The sequence below is a fragment of the Nelumbo lutea genome, chromosome 5 (genome assembly GCF_056320005.1).
Source record: "Nelumbo lutea isolate HS-2025 chromosome 5, American lotus-T2T, whole genome shotgun sequence".
Lineage (NCBI taxonomy): Eukaryota > Viridiplantae > Streptophyta > Magnoliopsida > Proteales > Nelumbonaceae > Nelumbo > Nelumbo lutea.
This window is the reverse complement of record NC_142688.1, coordinates 33,198,181-33,218,534: the sequence shown is the minus strand read 5'-3', so window position 1 is coordinate 33,218,534 and position 20,354 is coordinate 33,198,181. Positions and strand designations below refer to the sequence as shown.

At 34.9% G+C, this 20,354-nt stretch overlaps 1 protein-coding gene across 1 annotated transcript; it reads left to right on the top strand.

The window, feature by feature from the left end:
- The first annotated feature begins 8,458 nt into the window (after positions 1–8,458).
- On the top strand, positions 8,459–13,923 carry LOC148851562 (terpene synthase 10-like). Its single transcript, XM_088945691.1, has 7 exons — positions 8,459–8,695; positions 8,794–9,058; positions 9,175–9,562; positions 10,473–10,691; positions 12,624–12,762; positions 12,861–13,112; positions 13,246–13,923. Exons 1-7 carry the CDS (start codon positions 8,459–8,461, stop codon positions 13,537–13,539), a joined length of 1,794 nt encoding a protein of 597 aa, XP_088801817.1. The 3' UTR covers positions 13,540–13,923.
- The last annotated feature ends 6,431 nt before the right edge of the window (positions 13,924–20,354 follow it).

Here is a 20,354-nt window from a genome sequence, read left to right as displayed (position 1 = left end):
ATTTTTATAAATGAAGTTTTTAGTGATTGTTTTAAAAATCGACACATAACCAGACATGGTTTTCAAAACCGGACCGGATTGGATGGTTAGACTGGAAAAACTAGGAACCGGTTAGGGGTCTAGTTTTGTTTTACCCTAGGATCGCCATTTTGCCAAATACCATTGATTTGGTCAGCAAACTGCTGACTCGGGCAGTCAAACCGTTCGAACCGTCCAATAGTTTTTAGCCATTTTTTATTTTTTAATTTTTTTTGTCAGAACGGGCCAACCGTTCGATTCAACCCAGGAACCGGACCTTGAACAGTCCATTGTCCTTGAAAATAGAACCATTTTGGCCATCGGTTTTTGGGTCAATGGTTCAACTATCCCATCCGAATAGATGGCCCATTTGTTTTACCCTAGGATCGCCATTTTGCCAAATACCATTGATTTGGTCAGCAAACTGCTGACTCGGGCAGTCAAACCGTTCGAACCGTCCAATAGTTTTTAGCCATTTTTTATTTTTTAATTTTTTTTGTCAGAACGGGCCAACCGTTCGATTCAACCCAGGAACCGGACCTTGAACAGTCCATTGTCCTTGAAAATAGAACCATTTTGGCCATCGGTTTTTGGGTCAATGGTTCAACTATCCCATCCGAATAGATGGCCCATTCTAAATTAAAAAAATAATTAAAATAAAAAATATCCAAAAATCGTTGTGTAGGTCCAACAGGTCGACGGTTTGACTACCCGAGTCAACGGTGGGTCATGCTGGGCCTGGCACAGCCCGCGGACCATCGTGTTGGACTGGGCTAGGCTAGGCCGGTCCAAATTCATGCCAGACCGATTTACACCTTTAGGCATAACAAAACACCTCTATGACAAAGAAATAATGTTGCCTTCTTTAATGTGTTATAGAAGCATTTTTTTGGGACCACCTCTACCAGGAGCCTCTAAATCTATATATTTTAGTAGAGTATATATAACACATATATATGTTATTTATTTATTTATAAATATATTATTTATATTAAATTCTTACAAATTTGTTATATTATATAATTTTTTGTAAAAAAAAAACATGTATATAAATGATGAAAATAGTTGAAATATATTTGCATTTTTTGTTTTTGTTTTATTTAAATTTTTATATTTATTTTTTAATAACTTATTAATTTAAAAAAAAAATCAGATCGGATCAGATCCCAAATATCCAATGTCTTGCCTCTAGGTGATACATTTGTTTGATCATTTGGGTCAAACATGTCAATTACATGTATACATATAAGTTTTATTTTTGTTTAGTTTATATTTATATTTATATTTTAATTTTAATTGTTTATTTAGACAAAAATTCTAAATATTAGGATTTAAGTTAATTTAGTGTGTAATTTGTGACCCAAGGATCATGATTGGTTAACTAATTTGGTTAATGATATCGATTCTTTGATGGTTAAAAGTTAAAAACCAAAAAAAATGTTGGGATATTTCCCATATATATTGATGTGGCGTAGTCTAATGTACTCGACCCAAATGGTCAAACTGGTGACTTGTGACCTGGATGCAAAATTAGTTCAACCTCCCTTTAAGTCGGTTTTTTAAACATTGATAAAAAACAACTAAGAGGTTAACCATTCTTGCCCCAAGGTCCCATTACTAAGTTTGTTATCATAGTTGAACTCCAAAAATAGAAATAAAAGGTTAAAATCCAAAAGCATTGAGTTTTCTTCCCTTTGTGCAATTTTCTATATTTTTAAACATCTCAATCATTATATTTAAATATTTAATATAATTTTTACAAGTTTTCTTCAACTTTTTATATTTTTATATCTTGTTTAATAATTTTTTGTATATTGTTATTTTAATTGTGATGTCAGAAGTTGATCCTATTTTGATTAATTAATTACTTGGTTATCAAATAATAAAATATGTTTATAACTACAGTTTTCAATGATTGTTGCTAAAAATTCAATGGCTTGGTTCAAATTAGTTTCCAATTCACTGATTTAGTAGCAATTGGATATGCAATAAGCAAACGGTGGTAAGCTTTGTTTCCAATTCATTTGATTTAGCAACAACGTTGATCAATTGTTGTTAATGCTTATCTTTTGGCAACAACCATCTATAACTGTAATGAATTGCCTGTTGCCAAAGGTCAATTTTCTTGTAATGATGGTAGGATTCCAAATTCTACGATGAACAGCTTCATCCATTAGGCAATCTCACTTATAGTAATGTGCTTGGCCTGGGTCATGGAGTGTTTTTGGCTACACAGGACCCCATCATGAAGATGTAACCAGATTAAGCTTGTAAACAGATGGAATTCGAATCGAATTAGTCTAGATTCGAATTCGAAATCAATTATAAAAAACAATATTTGAATTCGATTCGATATTCAACGGATATCGAATGTTTCAATTCGAATTCGATTATTAAATTGAATATTTGAATTCGATCAACATGAGGGCCTAGAATATTAAATGCCTGAGTTTGCAAAGAAAAGCAAGTGGTTAGCTTGAGAAAAGAGGCAGGGGATTGACGGCGGAAATCATGGGTTCCCAGTAGTGGGCCAAGTGTGAGTGTGTGACGGCGACAGTTGTGGGTTTCCGGTAGTGCAAATGCGATGGTAGTGAGCAGTGTTGGCCGATGATGCTAGATTGTTGCAACACAACAACTGGTGATGCTGGACAGTTGAGGACCTTGAGACGTTGAATTTGAGTTTGAGCAGTGGCGAAGGAGATGGTTGTGGCCAGTGACCAATGCTTGACTGCTATCATAAATATTGTCATCAGTGCTTACAAAGATTGGGAATAAAAAGAGAGGAAGAGAGAGGAAGAGAAGAGGAATGCGAATAGAAAAGACAGAGGGAGAGAGAGAGAGAGGAAGAGAAGAGAAGGAAGAAGAATGAAATTAAAACTTAAAAAAAGAGGGAGATGAAAGGACAAGAGAGAGAGGGGAGGGAAAGCGTCATCGAGAAGAGAGAGAGACATGACCCCTCTTTAATACTTTAAATCTTTACAATTATTATTAATATATATTAATGTATATAATTAATGGAATCGAATCAACGTGAATGCGAATTCGAATTCGATAAATTAATCGATAAAATGTGTGTAAATTTGAATTCGACCATTAAATTTATCGAACCATTTGAATTCAATTCGATTACGTCGAATATTGAATTCAGAATTGGATAATCAAATACCGTTTATACCCCTAAACCAGATGTAGACATTCTATCATCTGGGTCTGATTGGAAATCAGCATCAGTATACCCAAATATCTGTAGTGAACTACCATCAAAGACTAGACAAAACCCTTTTGTCATTCGAATGTATTTGATTATGTTCTTTACAACAGTCCAATGCTCCTGTCCTGGATTTGACTGGTATCTATTTACTATACTTACAACCTGGGCAATGTCTAGCCGAGTGCACAATATGGCATACATGATACTCCTACAACAGAGGCATAGGGAACCTCTCTTATGCCCTCAATCTCATTGGGAGTCTTGGGAGACATACCCTTGGAGAGAGTGACTCTGTGTCTGAAAGGGGCAAATCCCTTCTTGGATTTCTCCATGTTGTATCTGTTGGTAATTTTTTCAATGTAAGTAGTTTGGGATAATCCTATTATCCTTTTCGATCTATCTCTATAGAGTCGAAGTTCCAAGATGTAGGAGGCTTCTCCAAGATCTTTTATGGAGAACTACTGTGAAAGTCATACCTCCACCGTAGTCAACATTCTAACATCATTCCCAATGAGTATAATGTTGTCTACATACAGAATCAGGAACATAACCTTATCTCCCACTAATTTTTTGTAAATATAGAGTTCATCCAGATTCTTCTCAAAGTCAAACTATTTGACGGTAGAGTCGAATCGGATGTTCCAACTTCTTGAACCTTGCTTAAGTTCATAAATGGATCGATTAAGTTTACACACTATGTGTTCCTAACTAGCAGCAATAAAACCTTGTGATTGCTACATATAGATGTCTTCAGTAACATATCCACTCAGGAATGCGGTTTTGACATCCATTTGCCAAATCTCATAGTCAGTGTGCTACTATAGCTAGCAGAATCTGTATGAATTTAAGCATGGCAATTGGAGAAAATGTTTCCTTATAATCGATTCCCTCTTTTTTAGTGTACCCCTTCGCTACAAGACGAAATTTGTAGGTCTTAACCTTCCCATCGGGGCAATTCTTTCTCTTGTAGATCCATTTGCAACCAATCTCTTTCACCCTGAGGGTGGATCTACGAGAGTCTAGACTCCATTGGTTTCCATTGAGTCCATCTCAACTCTCATGCCATCTACCCACTTCAATGAATCTATGTCCAACATAGCTTCCGTATAAGTCAACCCCCAAAAAGATATAAGTAGTTCTGAGTGAACGATGAATGATCAAACCATATCTAATAGAGTTTACTTTCTCCTCTCTAACACCATTTAGTTGTGTGTCAAAGAGTTAGCAAGAGGAGCTAACTATGATACAATCCCATTGGCCTATAAGTAGTCCTTGAATTCGTCGGAGAGATATTTGACTCATTGATTTGATCGAAGGGCTTTGATTTGTCTCCCCAACTGTTTCTCAACTTCTTGTCTGAACTCTTTGAATTTTTCAAAGGATTCGGACTTATGTCTCATTAGGTACACGTAACCATACCAAGAATAATCATCAGTGAAAGTTAAAAATAATAGTGTTGGTTGCGTGTCCTAACATTCATGGGACCACATACATCAGTATGTATTAGGTCAAATGTGCCCATAGATTTTTCAGGCTTTCCCGCAAATGGTCGTTTCGTCATCTTACTCTAAAAGCAAGGTTCTCAAGTTAGAAGATTTTCTATAGTTAGAAAATCCACCGGACCATCATTTACCAATCTTGTGATGCAATTTATATTAATATGGTCAAGTTGGTAATGCTATAGGCACGTAAGATTAACTGTATCACGTGTTCTTTTCTTGGAGACAATTTTCGATGTAGTTTCGGTTATGTTTGTTTCTAGAGAAAGACAGAGGACATGGACACCATTCTCAAGTTCTCCGTGAGTAAGGAATTTGTTATTCAATTTAATAGTAATTGTGTCACTATACAAAATACAATAGCCATCCTCGCACAATTTTGAAACAAAAGTCAAATTTCTTCTCAAAAAAACTACATAAAGACAATCTTTAAGTTTAACAATTCATTCTCTAAAAACTAGATCTACAATTCCTATACCTGTAGCTGCAACTGTTGTAGAAGTCCCAAGTAAAGGATCATCTCGTCGTCACTCAGCTTTTTGCTTTATTTGAACCCCTGTAACGTGTTACATGCATGAGTAGAAGTCTCGGAGTCAATACCCCATGATGTAAAAGTGACCAATATATTGGTCTCTATGACAAGAGATTTGAAATTACCTTCTTTGTTCTTGGTTTCCAGATATTGAGGACAATTCCTCTTCTAGTGCCTGGTCTGTTTGCAAAAGTGACACGCATCCGATGCTTTGTCTTTTTTCTATTTTTTTGGCTTGCTTGCTTTCTTCTAAGGTTTCTTCTTGCCATTCCTCTTTCTTTTGTCTAACATGCCACCTTCAACAAGCATGGCTTATTCTTCTTGATCAGTTATTTGGACCTCTACAACATATTGTTGAGTTCCTGAAGGCTAACTTTTAGCTTATTCATGACAAACTGATTGAAAGAGGGAGGCAGAGAGTTTAAGATGACATCAGTTTTAGTGTCATCATCTAGCTAAGAACCAAGAGCCTCTAATTCGTTGATACAACCCATCATTTTTAAACAATGGTCATGTACCTGTTGGCTCTCGGTCATCTGAGTTGTCATCAATAGTTTGAGGACCTTTTGATAGGCAAAACGATTCTGCTCCTCATACTTCATCTCCAGACTATCCAAGATATCCTTGGACACTTCGATCTTATCGAACTATCTTTGGATTGATTGTCCAAAGATGCTATGGTGAAACACCGGGCAAGAGAATCATTCTCCTCCCATTCCCGATACTCTTTCTTACGTGCCTCAAAAGCCCTATCACCCGGATGTTCCGGAGCAAGGTTCTTAACAACCTTGTCCAATTTCTTGGACGTCAGAACCAGATTAAGGTTACGATATCGGTCAGCATAGTTGGGTCCCTTAAGTTTGTTATCATCCAACAATTTGGCAAATTGTCCATTTGCCATTTCTGATAAAAGCCAATAGATATTAGTCCACAACTTAAAATTGATTCATGTTATTTAACAAAGAATGGTCATTTATCTATGCTCCATCTTCATTTATTCATCTCTAAGATTTTCCTCCTATCCCAGTGACAGAGATATGGTCCATGTCTCTGGAAATGTGGGAAATCACATAAGTGCATTGAGCCAACTGTTTCATCTGCAAAACCCCACCACTTTCTATGAAGGATCCTATTCACCCATCAAATGAGCTTTCCCTTTGGCCTCTATCAAACAAGGTTCATTGCCATTTTAGGTTAAACATTTTCTATCTAGTAAGTGCTAACCTGTCATATTGTGGACCCCAAGGTACCGTGAAAGAGTCTTCCATTTTAGGATAGGCCTCTCCCACATCGTTCTATGATGCCTCTATCATCTTATGAAACAATCCAACCAACTAGACCAATAAATGGATAGCCCAATTTTATGGTGCATTTTCTCAATGTTGATTCAGCCCGCTTTCATGCTAATGACGGAAGGCCTTTAGAAAATTCATCATATGAAATTCCCTATCACTTGAACTTATATTAACTTGAGGGAACAAATTAAAATAGTCCCTGAGTTTGATTTAGGTCATACCAAAGTGGCTCCCACTGACTTTCATAAAGTCAGATTCAAATGGATCCTAAAAGAGCTAGGGTTCTACGAGGTTCCTCTTAGGGAGGAATCCGATCAGGGTGCCCATTGAAAAGGGAGATCATCCAATGAACTGAGGGCATCATGACAATGATGTGCATTCAGCCATGATGTTCATAGAGAGTCACATACGATTAAACATGGGCCAAGTACTTATGGCCCATGGGCTAAACTGCAAAAAGTAGTTCGACCCATATAGCAATTATGTAGAAAATTGGGTTGATGTTGCTTTAACTTAACAAAAATTAGGTCTTACAAGGGAGGGCTGAATTGTATCATGTAATGGGCCATCAAACCCTTGGCCCATAACCGAATTTAATTCACTTAAAACGTGACCCATGGGGCTGAGATTAGACCCCATCAAACCATGGGTTCAATCCAACTAGTTTGGACCAAATTGGGTCAATTCGGCTAAAGGTTTGGTGTCCAAAACATGTTACAATTTTCAAGATTTTGGTCTGAAATTATTAGTAGCCAAAATTGACATTCAATCACAACAAGGAAAACACATATCATAGGGCTACAAGTGTGACGATCCGAATCTAATCCGGACGAACTGCAAACCTACAAGAAAAGGGTTAATCATAGATTGTAGATTTCTTTTCTGAAAAATTTCTTCTTCTCCTCCACGCACTCCAACAAGAATACTTTCCAACAAGAACATGTTTAATGAATGTAATTTTTTCAGAGAAACTTAGCTTTCCAACAAGCTAAACGCCTTGATATTTTCTCCAGCAAATTTGCAAAGTGAATAGCTTTATGTCTTCCCTTTGAGATTAGAGAACCTAAGGTAGGTAGGTGAAGGGGAACTGTTTTTTGCTGAAATTCAATGGCCGCAACAGCAATCCCAATTCGGGATGGAGAGGCTTTCCCAGATGTGAGAAAGCAACTTTTATCAATACTGACAAGTTGTCCATAAACGCATATAAATAATGCATAATAACTAGGCAGCCCCTTCTACTGGAAAAAAAAAAAAAAAAAGGTTTTCATCCCCACTAATTGAATTTAGCTTCCTACTGAAAACTTCCTCTGCCTACGAGATTAAGTTCCTGTTGAGGAATATGCAATTCAATGAATGAGCCACTGGATTTTCTCTCAAGAAAGAAAATAAGTTCTATAATTATATTGACATCTGATATAATTAAGATTTGATTAAGTTGTTGTATATATATCCATGTGTCCACATAAAATTAACATATATTTTTATTTCATTTTATTGGTGTTTTTTTGTCAATTCATTTTATTAATAATATATATTATATAATGTCTAATTTATTCTAAAATTTCCATATGAAAAAAACATACATATTTCCCAAAGAATTGAATAAAAATATAATAATGAAAATATGATACTATGTTAATTAATTTATTCTTAATTTCTAACACATGAAACATGTTAAGAATTATTGGAGACGGGATATGACAGGATCTGCTGATTTGATCATAACAATTAATTAATAAGGGGTCCATTATCAAAGTGGCTACTTTTTAAATCTACCACTTGTGCATAATTGAAGACTTGAAGTGATTATATTTTGGGAATTTCTGTAGGATACATGCAACTGGATTAATATATAAATGCTCATAGCCCTTAATTTCCACATACATTCGCTAACCTCAGCTCAATGGCTCTTTCTATTTCCTTTTCACACTCATCTCTTTTCTCCTCCAAGAAATTTTCACAAACATGTGATCCCCTGGCTAGGCCACTGCAAAATCTTCATGTGACGTCTCAGCATGTCCAATTATTCTTCTGTAGCTCTCTAGTATCCCAATTCACAGCAGCTGCTAGGCGATCAGGAAACTATCAGCCAAGCATATGGGATAATGATTTTGTGCAATCTCTGAAAACTGATTTCACGGTGATTATTATCATTTATACATTAATTACTCTCTTTTTAACTATTTTTTGTTACTGAACATATTGTTTACATTAAGTTAAGCTTGATTATTTCAATAGGGGGAGAGATACGTGAGGGGGGCCAAGAAGCTGGGGGAGGAAGTCAGAAGAAAGTTCAATGAGGTGGCTGAGCCATTGGCACTGCTAGAGCTCATTGACACAGTTGAGAGGTTAGGAGTGGGGTATCACTTCCAAACTGAGATCAAGAGGGCTCTAGAGACTATAATATCCATCAAGGACAACAACTTCTGTGCGGGGGAAGAAATATATGCCCAAGCTTTAAGATTCAGGCTCCTTAGGCAACATGGGTTTCAAGTCTCTCAGGGTACTGAGATCTCTTTCTTCACTTTTTTTTTTCCCTTTCTTTCTTTCTTATTTTAATTCAATTTTTGGGTCTCTCTCTCTAACCAGTAGATGTTTCTGAACAAATTGAATAATCAGATGTCTTTAAGAGCTTTAAGGAGGAGGTAGGCGATGGTTATTTTACTTTTAGTGGACCTGTTTGCAAGGATATAAGGACAATATTGAGTTTGTATGAAGCTTCTTATTATGCTTTCGAAGGCGAAAGCATCCTGGATGAGGCGCAACGCTTCACAAGAAGACAGCTCAAGAAAAAGCTCAAAGAGAATATAGCCCCAGACCTTACCAGAGAAATCAGCCATGCCATGGAACTGCCTTTGCATTGGAGGATGCAAAGGATGGAGGCCAGATGGTTCTTAGATACATATGGGATGAGAGAAGATATGGATCCCTTGTTACTTAAATTTGCTAAGTTAGACTTCAACTTGGTGCAGGCGACGCATCAAGAGGACCTAAAGCATGTCTCCAGGTATACTTCTACATGATCAGAGAATAAAATCACTTGGGACTTCACCTAACAACTTAAGCTTTTATGTTGAAGGGTTTCTTATGATGGCATTAGATCCTATTTGACCAACTGATCTAGTGTTTGATCATTGCTTAACAGCTTAAGCTTTTATGTTTGTCCATACTTAAAACCAAATAGCCCTCGTGTGAAAAAACCTATTCAGAGACCTTGCTTAACAGTTTAAGCTTTTAGGTAGAATAACTTGAGACTATATATATATATATAACATGTGCATTTATAATAAATAAAGACACAAAATATATATTACATGTAATAACCATTAACAAATATTATCACAATATCAAGTACTTGTTTAATTAGCAACGGTGGGTTCCAATTCAGTGCGGTTGCCTCAAGAAGAACAATGTAAGCTAACCAGTCCAACCATTTATTTCTAATGTTTAATCAATGTTTTTATAATCAGACCGGACTGGGAACCGTTCGGCCTAAGAATCGTCTAGGCAATCGGTTCCGTTTTATTCTAAACCTGGAATCTGGTCAAAACCGTTGAAAAAGTCAACAAATTGTTGACCTGTTCAACAGTTGACTGTTTTTTATTTTTTTAATTATTTTTTAATTTTACTGTCAGAACAGGCCATCTGTTCCAACTGGACAGTTGGACCATTGACCCAGAAACCAGTGCCCAAAATGATTCCATTTCCGGATCATTTTTTTAAACATTAATTTGAACAGTTGGACTGTTCAACCCGGGAACCAGACCCAACGGCTCCCTGTTCAGTTGGGTTTTAAAAAACCTCGAGTTTAATCTTGTTTCGATGCATGACCATATCCAGACATATAGAAACTGGCACTTTCTTAGACAAAAATTAATGCTTCTAACTTTAAATTTCTTCCTTCACAATGCATTCAGGTGGTGGAACAACTTGGGCCTGGGAAAGGCACTAAGCTTTTCTAGAGACTGGTTAGTGGAGTGTTTCTTGTTTACTGTTGGAGCCATGTTTCAGCCTGAGTTCGGATTTGGTAGACGACAACTTACGAAAGCCGTTTCTCTTATAAATGTAATTGACGATGTTTATGATATTTATGGTTCTCTTGACGAACTCCAGCTCTTTACTGAGGCAGTTCAAAGGTTGGTATTTAAGAATTGTTCTCTCTCTCTCTCTCTCGTGCAGCTATAAAATGAGAAACCAAACCTATAACCAACCTTGGGTTAGAAAGGGATTTGATGATTTGATCCCAAGTTATGCTACAACTATTTCGGTTGGCCAAACTGATCACTTTAGTATTTTAGAAAAATCAAAGATACCAGTTTGGTTTTGGTTTATAAATGTGAAAAATTAGTTTCCAGTGGTTAATCGATCCAACCGGTATATATTTATATTATTTATATTATATAATTATATAATCATTTTATAATATATAGTATAAATTACAAAACTCAAAAAACTAAAGAACCGAATCAATAAAAAATTGAACTGATTAATTAATTAGTTTCAGTTCACAATTTTCCAAAAACTGAAGGATCATCAGTTTGGCTTAGAAAAAAGGCCCACAGTTTGGTTAAACACTCTTATATAGGATGCAAATGGATTGGATCAAATTTGAATTAGGGTATATATCCAAATCTTATCTCATACCATGAACAGAAGATCTGATCCAATCGGATCTCACAAACATTGATTTGATTTTGAATCTAATAAGGAAGTCGGATATTCGGATTGAATCTGATATGGTTTAATTTAAAAAATAATAAATTGTTACAAATTAACAATTTAAACAAAGAAAAACAAGAAAAAAAATACAAGTTTCTTGTCAACTATTTTCATCATATATATATGTGTGTGTGTGTGTGTGTGTTATAAAAAAAAATAATAGAACAAATTTACAAAAAAAAAAACAATATAAATAATATATGCATAAATAAATGAATAAGGGAATGGTTCGAATTCATTCCGATTTTTGATCAAATCATATGATCCAATTCGATCTGATCCAAAGGTCCAAAATAGAGATACTAAATCCAACAAAATAAAATCGGACTTGGTCCATCCATTTGCACCCCTATTCCTATGACAACAAATCAAAGATTACCAACTAGGCCAATTGGTATACTGTTAAAGCCTTTGCCTTTACAATTAAGGGAGTGTTCAGCACTATAATGCATGCCCATTCTCTTAGGTTCTAAAATGCACCATGTAAAAACATGTTTATTAACACAGACTGAGGATGGTTATATTTTGACAAAAGTATTTACTTTTCAATTTTCAAATTCCAATGCTTTGTAAGAGACCAAGCCACCATAGTACGAAACATTAATATTACTAAAGCTTTAATATATTCTAAAATTTATCATTTCAAACCACCACACTTTAAGTGGCTATAGTACCCACACCCCTAAGTGGGCATCTTTGGTTACTCACTTGTTTGCAATTAGATACCTATATGGGAAGATTTTATATAATTGTTTCTGAAATTACTAAGAGCCTGTTTTTCAAGTCTTGTCAAAAAATCTTTCAGGTTTCTCAAATATCATTAGACCTAAAAAAACAGGTTTTTTTTTTTTTTCTGTTTGACAATAAAAGATGGAAAGGCAGAAGATTCGATGCGACACTGTTTATGCCAGATCCGATCCAATCTGAAGATCTGATTGGATCCAATAGGACTTGATTTTTACTCAAATCTTATCGGTAAGTCAAATCTGATCTAATCCAACTTGTTTTCTTTAAAAATTAATAAACTATTAAAAAAATAAAATATATTAATTTAAATAAAATAAAAACAAAAATATAAGTATTATTTTCATTATATATATATATATATATATATATGTTTTTTATAAAAAAATAAATAATATAATAAATTTAAAAAATATAATATAAAATTTTATTTATAAATAAATAAATAACACACACACATATATATACTACAGAACCTCAACAGATGAGGATAATTAAATAAAAAGAAGGGGGAGCAAGAACACCAATATTAAAGAGCTTAAAACTCAAACTTCATGTAGATGAGTAAAAAGTTTGAATTAAACTCAGCAACACTGGATTTGCAGGTGGGATATAAATAACTTACAAGATCTTCCAGAGTACATGAAAATATGTTTTATGGCTCTCTACAACACAACCAATGAATTGGCTTACGACTTCATTAAAGAGCATGGCCACGACATATTAAAATACTTGAAGAAAGAGGTACTCTATCTCTTTAATTTCTTTCTTCCATGTTTTTTCTTCATCATCAGTTCTTTTTGATTTGTCTGTAATTTAAATGGCTCTCTCTTATATTATAGTGGGTGGACTTATGCAAAGCATACTTGGTGGAGGCAATGTGGCACCACAATGGATATAAACCAACACTTGAGGAGTATATGAACAATGCCTGGATTTCAGTAGGACTGCCTCTCGTTCTAACTCAGAATTATCTTTGCTCATCGAGAGACAACATCACAAAGGAGGCACTGGAGCAACTGGGAAAATACTCAAATATCATACGGTCATCATCCTTAATTTTTCGATTTGCTGATGATTTTGGAACTTCATCAGTAAGTGTGAAGCAAACCAAACTGCCTTATTAGTCAGATCAACTCCATATATCATCTTTTTCAAATATAACTCAGTTTAAAACTAGATGACAATTCATGAGATTTGGATTGATCTCTGTTTTTCCTCTTTTAGGATGAGTTGAGGAGAGGTGATGTTCCAAAATCAATCCAATGTTACATGCATGACACTGATTGTTCTGAGGAAATCGCCCGTGAACACATCAGAGCTCTGGTTGCTAAGACATGGAAGCAGATGAATGAACATGCCTCTGCTCCTTTCCCACCACTATTTATAACTAGTGCAGTAAATTTTGCACAAACAGCCCTCTTCATGTACCAGTATCGACATGGGCATGGAGTTGCTGACTGGAAGCTCAAAGATGGAATTATGTCATTATTGGTTGAACCCATTTCCCTTATGGTATAGTTATTAGCAAGGTTTTTAAAACTGAACCGGACAGCAAACCGTTCAGAGGTCCGGATTCCGAGTCAAATGGTCCAACTGTTCAAACCAAATGGATGGCCCATTCTGACAAAAACAACAAAAATAATAATAAACGGCCAAAAACAGCTTGACGGTTCAAACGAATCGATCACCTCGATCAGCAATTTACTGACCAAATCAATGGTTTCTGGCCAAAATGACAGTTCTGAGATAAAACGGAACCAATCAAGTGTCTGATTCCTGATTTTTCCAGTCCAATCCGGTTTTGAGAACCATGGTCACTGGTAAATCCGTTTTAATTTGGGTTGGTTAGGGTTTTATGATAGATTGTATATTTCAATGTTTATGGGGTTATATAACATGCATATGTCTTAATATCTATTGAAATTAAATATCTCTTCCTTTTTCATTTTTTCCTTGTTTGTAATTAAGGCTGCCTTGGTTTGAAAGAAGAAGGTAGTGCAATGAGGGGAATGGTAGGGTTCCCTACATTTTAATTCAAACCAAATACATCCTAAATGCTTGACTAATACTCAAGTTACTATATTGCCACAATTCAAGCTGCTAAGTAATTAACTTAAAAACTTTGGGGTTTATCAATACAAATATTTGTTAAAACAGGCTATTATTTACGTAAACAAAATCTATTTTTAGTATCAGTACAATTGCCACTTTTTCATGAAATGCCAAATTTGATTTTAAATGCCAACAATAATCTATAATTTTTTTAATAAAAATAGTTATTGATGTGATGTGATGTGATAGGGAAATTAAAAAAAAAAAAAAAAACCAACTGTATTGATTAACCCCAAAAACATTTCTACCAGAAACAGATATGATTTGACTGATTTCTACTTATTTTTAGTTGGTATGCGACATTGAAAAGCAATTCCGTGCAAAAATCTACAAATTCTCTCTGTTACCATCTTTACTCTTTGGACCAAGTGGCATCTACCTCTAATCTCTGCAACTTTGCTTCACCCAGAAGAAGAAGAAGTTCTGATTCAGATGAAGCTTCCATGGGCGCGCGAAGCTGCCAAACAGAGACGACGGTGTTACTTTGGGTCAACCAACAATGTCTTAAATGTACATACACCTATGTACTCACGCTGATATGTGCTTTTCCTATTTGGCCAGAAATGGAATGCATGGTTTTTAAAAACGAACCGGTCAGGGGTTCGGTTATTGATTCGAACGGTTCGACCATTCGATCTGAATGGACGGCTTGTTCTGACAAAAAAATAAAAAATTTTAAATTTTGAAAAACGGTCAAAACCGTTCAAACGATTAATCGGCCAGTTCAGCAGTTTGCTGATCAAAATCAACGGTTTTAAGGGAAAAAATGATTTTGGAAAAAAATGAAACCGGTCAGATAACCGAATCCTGATTTTTCTGGTCCAACCTTCCTGTCCAATCCGGCTTTGAAAAGAGTAGTGGAATGAAAGGAACCTTAATTGCATACTTCTGAAAAACATCGAAAATGGAAAATAATTAGAAAGTAGTAAAAAAAAAAGCGAAAGTATCTGCTTATTCAAAATTAAACTCAAACCCCATCTGATTAAGATTATCCAAATTTGTTCATAATTAGATTGAATATGGATTGGATCTACCCCAATTTGGTCCAATATGATCGGATGCAGTACAATAATTATTAAAACATTCATGTTTATGTTGATATTTATGTAAAATCAATATGTATCTACTAGTAAAATTGGGTTGAATGGAGTATGTTTACTGAGTACTCATTGGCTAAAGTCTCATAAATGGCCATGTTTAAGTCATTTTGTTAATGATATACAATATAAAATTCATCTTTTGGTTTATTTTATTTAAAACATAATATTTTTATCATTTTTAATTTGACTTATTAGTGGTATTTAATATTAGAATCATATATACTTGAGTCTGATTTGAATCCACTCTAAATCTTATGGATAAAACCCAATTAGAATATGAATATTTATAATCAAACTTGGATCCATATATCCCAATTTGTTAGTAGTAGTAGTAGTAGTAGTGGTGGTGGTAGTAGTAGTAGTTTCATTAAAATCTAATAAAGTTCAAGTCTTATTGAATTTATTTTTTTGTTAGTAGTAGTAGTAGTAGTGGTGGTGGTGGTAGTAGTAGTAGTTTCATTAAAATCTAATAAAGTTCAAGTCTTATTGAATTTATTTTTCAGACCGTTGCTAAAACCTTCCTTGAACTTTTTGATACAATTGCAAGTAAGACCCCTTCTGTTAGAATCCTTTAAAAAGAGACAATAAAATGTCCAAAATACCCATACAATTATTATTGAGGCTGGTTTCTACATAAAAAACAACACAAACCTTATAAAAAACCAAAGAATTTAAAGTTACAATTTTACTTTTGAGCATGGGTATGAAGGGCAAATTTGAAGGATAAATCAATTTCAGAAAAGATATTGGAAGGATTTGGTGCAGTTATTCATACGTAGAAAAAAGAAACTTGGAAAACAAACATTTTGGTCAAAATAATTGTATGAGTATTTTGGACTTTTTTGTGATTCTTATTAGAGAATTCTAAGAAAAGGCATCTAGTAGCAACTAAATTAAAAAATTCAGAAGAAATGATTGCAATTACCAAACTTGATATTGAGAGGATGTTTCAGCAATTTATCCTCATTTTTAATAGGATTGGATTTTTTTTTTTTTTTTGGAAAAAGCAAATTGCATTCATTAATGCTATGTTTGGTCTGAAGGAAAATGTAAGGAAAGAAAGGGAAAGGTAGGGAAACATTTACAACCCTTGTATTGGTTTCTTTGTCTTTCTCTTCCTTTATAAAATTGTAAAAGTGTTTTTCATAAAAGTACTTTTAAGTACTTTTGTAAAAGTATTTTATAAAAGTGCTTTCATAAAAGTATTTTTATAAAAGTAATTTAATAAAAGTACTTTCATAAAGGTATATTTTGAAAATTAAAAAAAAATGAAAGACAGAATAGCCACAAATGGCTATTTAAGTGCTTATTAAAAAAAAACTATCAAATAACCAATATAAAATATGAATGCCACTTGAAAAAATTAGGTACCAAATACAAATAAATACTTATTCCAATAAGCACTTGTTTTAAGAATTTATTTTTAACATAAACAATCTCAAACATGGCCTTAAATTCTTAAAGATGCAGAGTCTCCACACGCCTTAGCACGCACCACCCCAAAATAGACGCATACAAAAGAACTGAACAACCATTTGAGCAAAATAAGTATTCAGACAGCAGTGAAGTTTCAACTAGATTTCCAAAAGGTAATCTGTTTGGGCCTAATGCAATAAATGCAATAAAGAAAGAAGTCATTATCATTTGCCATGACTGATCCTGCTTTGAAAGCATATTGGAGTTTTAAATTGGAACTGTACGCAGATTTACTATACTCCATCCCTATCCCCATGCCAAACTCTACCTCCAATGGAAATGGCCACCCCATTGAAGATTCAAATACTTAAACTCTTTTTTTTTTAAATTAAAATTTTATTTTTGGCCTCAGATATCATATATGGTTGGGAAAAAGATTTACTTAAAAGAAAAAAAAGAAATACATCAATATAAATTGGTTTAGCACTTCACCAACATCCATTTGAAATCAACTGAATATATAGCTAATTCTCACATATATAACACCAAAATAGTTACCATTGGGGAGCTAGGGCTGGTTTTTTGGGGCTAAGAACATATAGCTGTAGTAGCATTAACGTAATTATATAAAACTATTTTTAAATTTAAAATATAAATAATAATTTTAGAATATTCAAAATATATTTCATTTGGGTTTGGGGTGGGATGGGATTTCACCACCCCCATCTCCGAATCTGACCTGGCCAGTATCCCAATTATTCTCCATCCCTACCAGCACGGTCTCCATACCCAACCCGATCAGGCCTACCAATGGAGATGGAATCTAGATTTCGTATTCACTTTCTCTGCCTGTACCCTGTCCACAGTACATTGCAGCCCCACATCTCACAAAACAAGATGGCAATAGGTGGATGCAATTCAAGGTGGATAGACAGCAGTGGGCAGAAAATCCAGCTTGGGGGGATGATGGGAAAATTTGTCACCCTAATTATATGCATAATTCAGATTTTTTTAGCTCAAGTAGGGTTTATTCTTTTATTTTAGGAAAAATTCTTGATACCCTGTATTTTAGACTTAGTGCCATTTTAATTCTAAAACTTTAAAATGTAATAATTCAGTACCCTAACGTTCAAACATGTTAATCCAGTTCCTGTCATCCTTAAGTGGCATTGTTTCAGTAGTGCCAGTTGAGAATCATAAGAACAAAAAAATCTCAATTTCATATAGATTGGAAACCTCTTTGTGAGATTCTATCTCTCTGCTAGAAACAACGGGAGATTCAACACATTTGAAATTTTTTGATACTAAATTATCATATTTTAAAGTTGGAGAACCAAAACAATATTGAACCTAAAGTACAAGATATTAATTAGAAATTTACACTGGCTCAGCCAAACAATTCATCTGATGAAACGATCAAACGCATCTAGTGACCCTGGCCTAGACGCAATTCAAGAAAAGAAGAATTTCGAAGTGTTGGAGAAGATGGGGTCACTGTAACTTTGGAGGAGAAGCTCTGAGGCGCGTCTGAATACACTGTCTTTAGAACGTTATTTGCCCCCACTCAGTTTTACTGAGTTTGCTATTACAGGCAAATTCGTTCCTAGGATACAACAGAGCCTTGGGCGAGAATCTGCAACCAGTAAAGTTGATGAGTCTCCAGAGAAACCTTCTGTGAGACTGTAGCAGACCGGACTGAGAGAGAGAGAGTGAATTTCGAAATTGTGTGTTTTAGAGTCTGATTCATGCTCCTTAAATAATTTGTGAAAATGTATGATGAAAAGGTAGGTGCTGGTTTAAAAAAGGCACCTTGAACAGTCACAATTTCAAACATTGTGACTGTTTAAAAAGTAGTTAACAGTTGGTGACTGTTAACTTTGAATTGTGCCTCTTGATCATACCCGATCGAATCATGACCGTTGATCTCATCATCGGTGATCAACGGTCATCAAAGCACCAAAACCAGAGCCGTCCATCGCGAGTGCGTGCGAAGTGCGAGCAAAGTGCGCTTCTAAAGCGTCTCATTGCGCCGCACGTGTGCGCGCATTGCGCAATATCGAATCCCAATACTCTACTCTATTAATTCTAAAGAGTGTAAATCAGCTCCTATTTAAATATTGAAAACAAAACTTATAATTTTCCAATGTGGAACATGTTCAAAACGGGGTTTTTGTAAGAGAAAAACCGATTTTTTAACCAAGTGTACAGGTGCAATTTCTCATGTAATTGACCAATCAAACCCATTAAATTTAATCTCTTATGAGATCAAAATCCAACACGAAGCATGTATTTAATTCTATTCAGATGTAGAAAAGAATTGAAGTAGGATAAGAATCCAAAACTAATAAGCCAAATTACACAAGCATAAATCATCAAAACCTAATTGACCTAAGTCCTTGGTAAGGGAAAATATTTTCCTGCTAATGTAGTGCCTGCTATGCATGCAGATTATTATTTAAAGGCATGCAAGTTTCACACTCCTTCCTCTATGAGACCTGACCTCTCACTCCCACCTAAACCCAGGACAAAGCTGTAAAATGCTGTCATCACGGTCCCTTGCTTAGTTGCTTATGCCGCCTCCCTATGTCTTAACTTATAACGTGGTTTCATTTAAGTCAAAAAGTAGATTTTCGTACTGACTTTTCGGACATCTCTTTTTCTTTTTCCATGAAGATTAGTGGAAAATACCCGTTGAGTATAGTCTGTTTTTCTTTTCCAGCCTATTTCTTCCCAAAAAAGAAAAATCACGTCTTGATTTAATCGTTGTCCTTCAGAAGTTAGGAACAACCCCACTTATGTTAACACACAACCCGAATTGTATCAAAGTGTTTTTCATTTATTTATTTATTTCGGACCGGCATCATTCAATGCCGCACTTGCATTATTCTTGATTTAAGGAGTGAAGATAATTAAACGTGACCCTCGTCTGAGTTCGGATCTGCTAGCTTCTCACACCAATATCATGGCATGTTCTGGTCACATATTGGGAACAATTTCCATATTTATTATTCATGTATGAGAGATATTCCCAATACATGGTGGGATGTGACTGTAAGATCAGTATGAGAAAAATATTCTAATTCTTCTTTACTGGTTTAATGATATCGTGCCAATTCATTTAAGTTAAGATGGTATTCATTTGAATAATAATTCAGATCTGAATTTATTCTTCATAGAATACATCTCTCACAGTCTCATTCCTCCATGTATTAGGAATATTTCCTCATAAATAACAACACAAAGTACCGGGAGATGATCCCAATATATGGCCGGGACACATTGTGATGTTGGTGTGAGAACCCTCTTCTCACTGGCCTGAAAAGAATTTGAAGGGGGTGTACTGAGTTTAGAAAAAAAAAATCCAGGCTTATGTTCAATTTGATTATCCAACAATGGAGTGCTTAAATGTTTGCTTGTGTCGTTAGTATAATTCAAGGAGCAAAAATAAACTCATTGGATAATAGCTTTTTTTTTATTTAGAGTAAAAAAAAAGTACCAATTCGCATTGGCTCCCCACAAGTGTATCTAATGCACAGTTGGGATCTGATGTACGGCATGTGTGGGATGCGTTTCATGGGAAATCAATCCAAACCACATTTGAGGGAAAGGAGGCGAAGGAAATTAACTTTATTGCAACCTATTATATTAATGATATAAGTAGAGAACTTTGAGGCATGGGGGAACAAGGGTCCCAGCTCCCCGCCC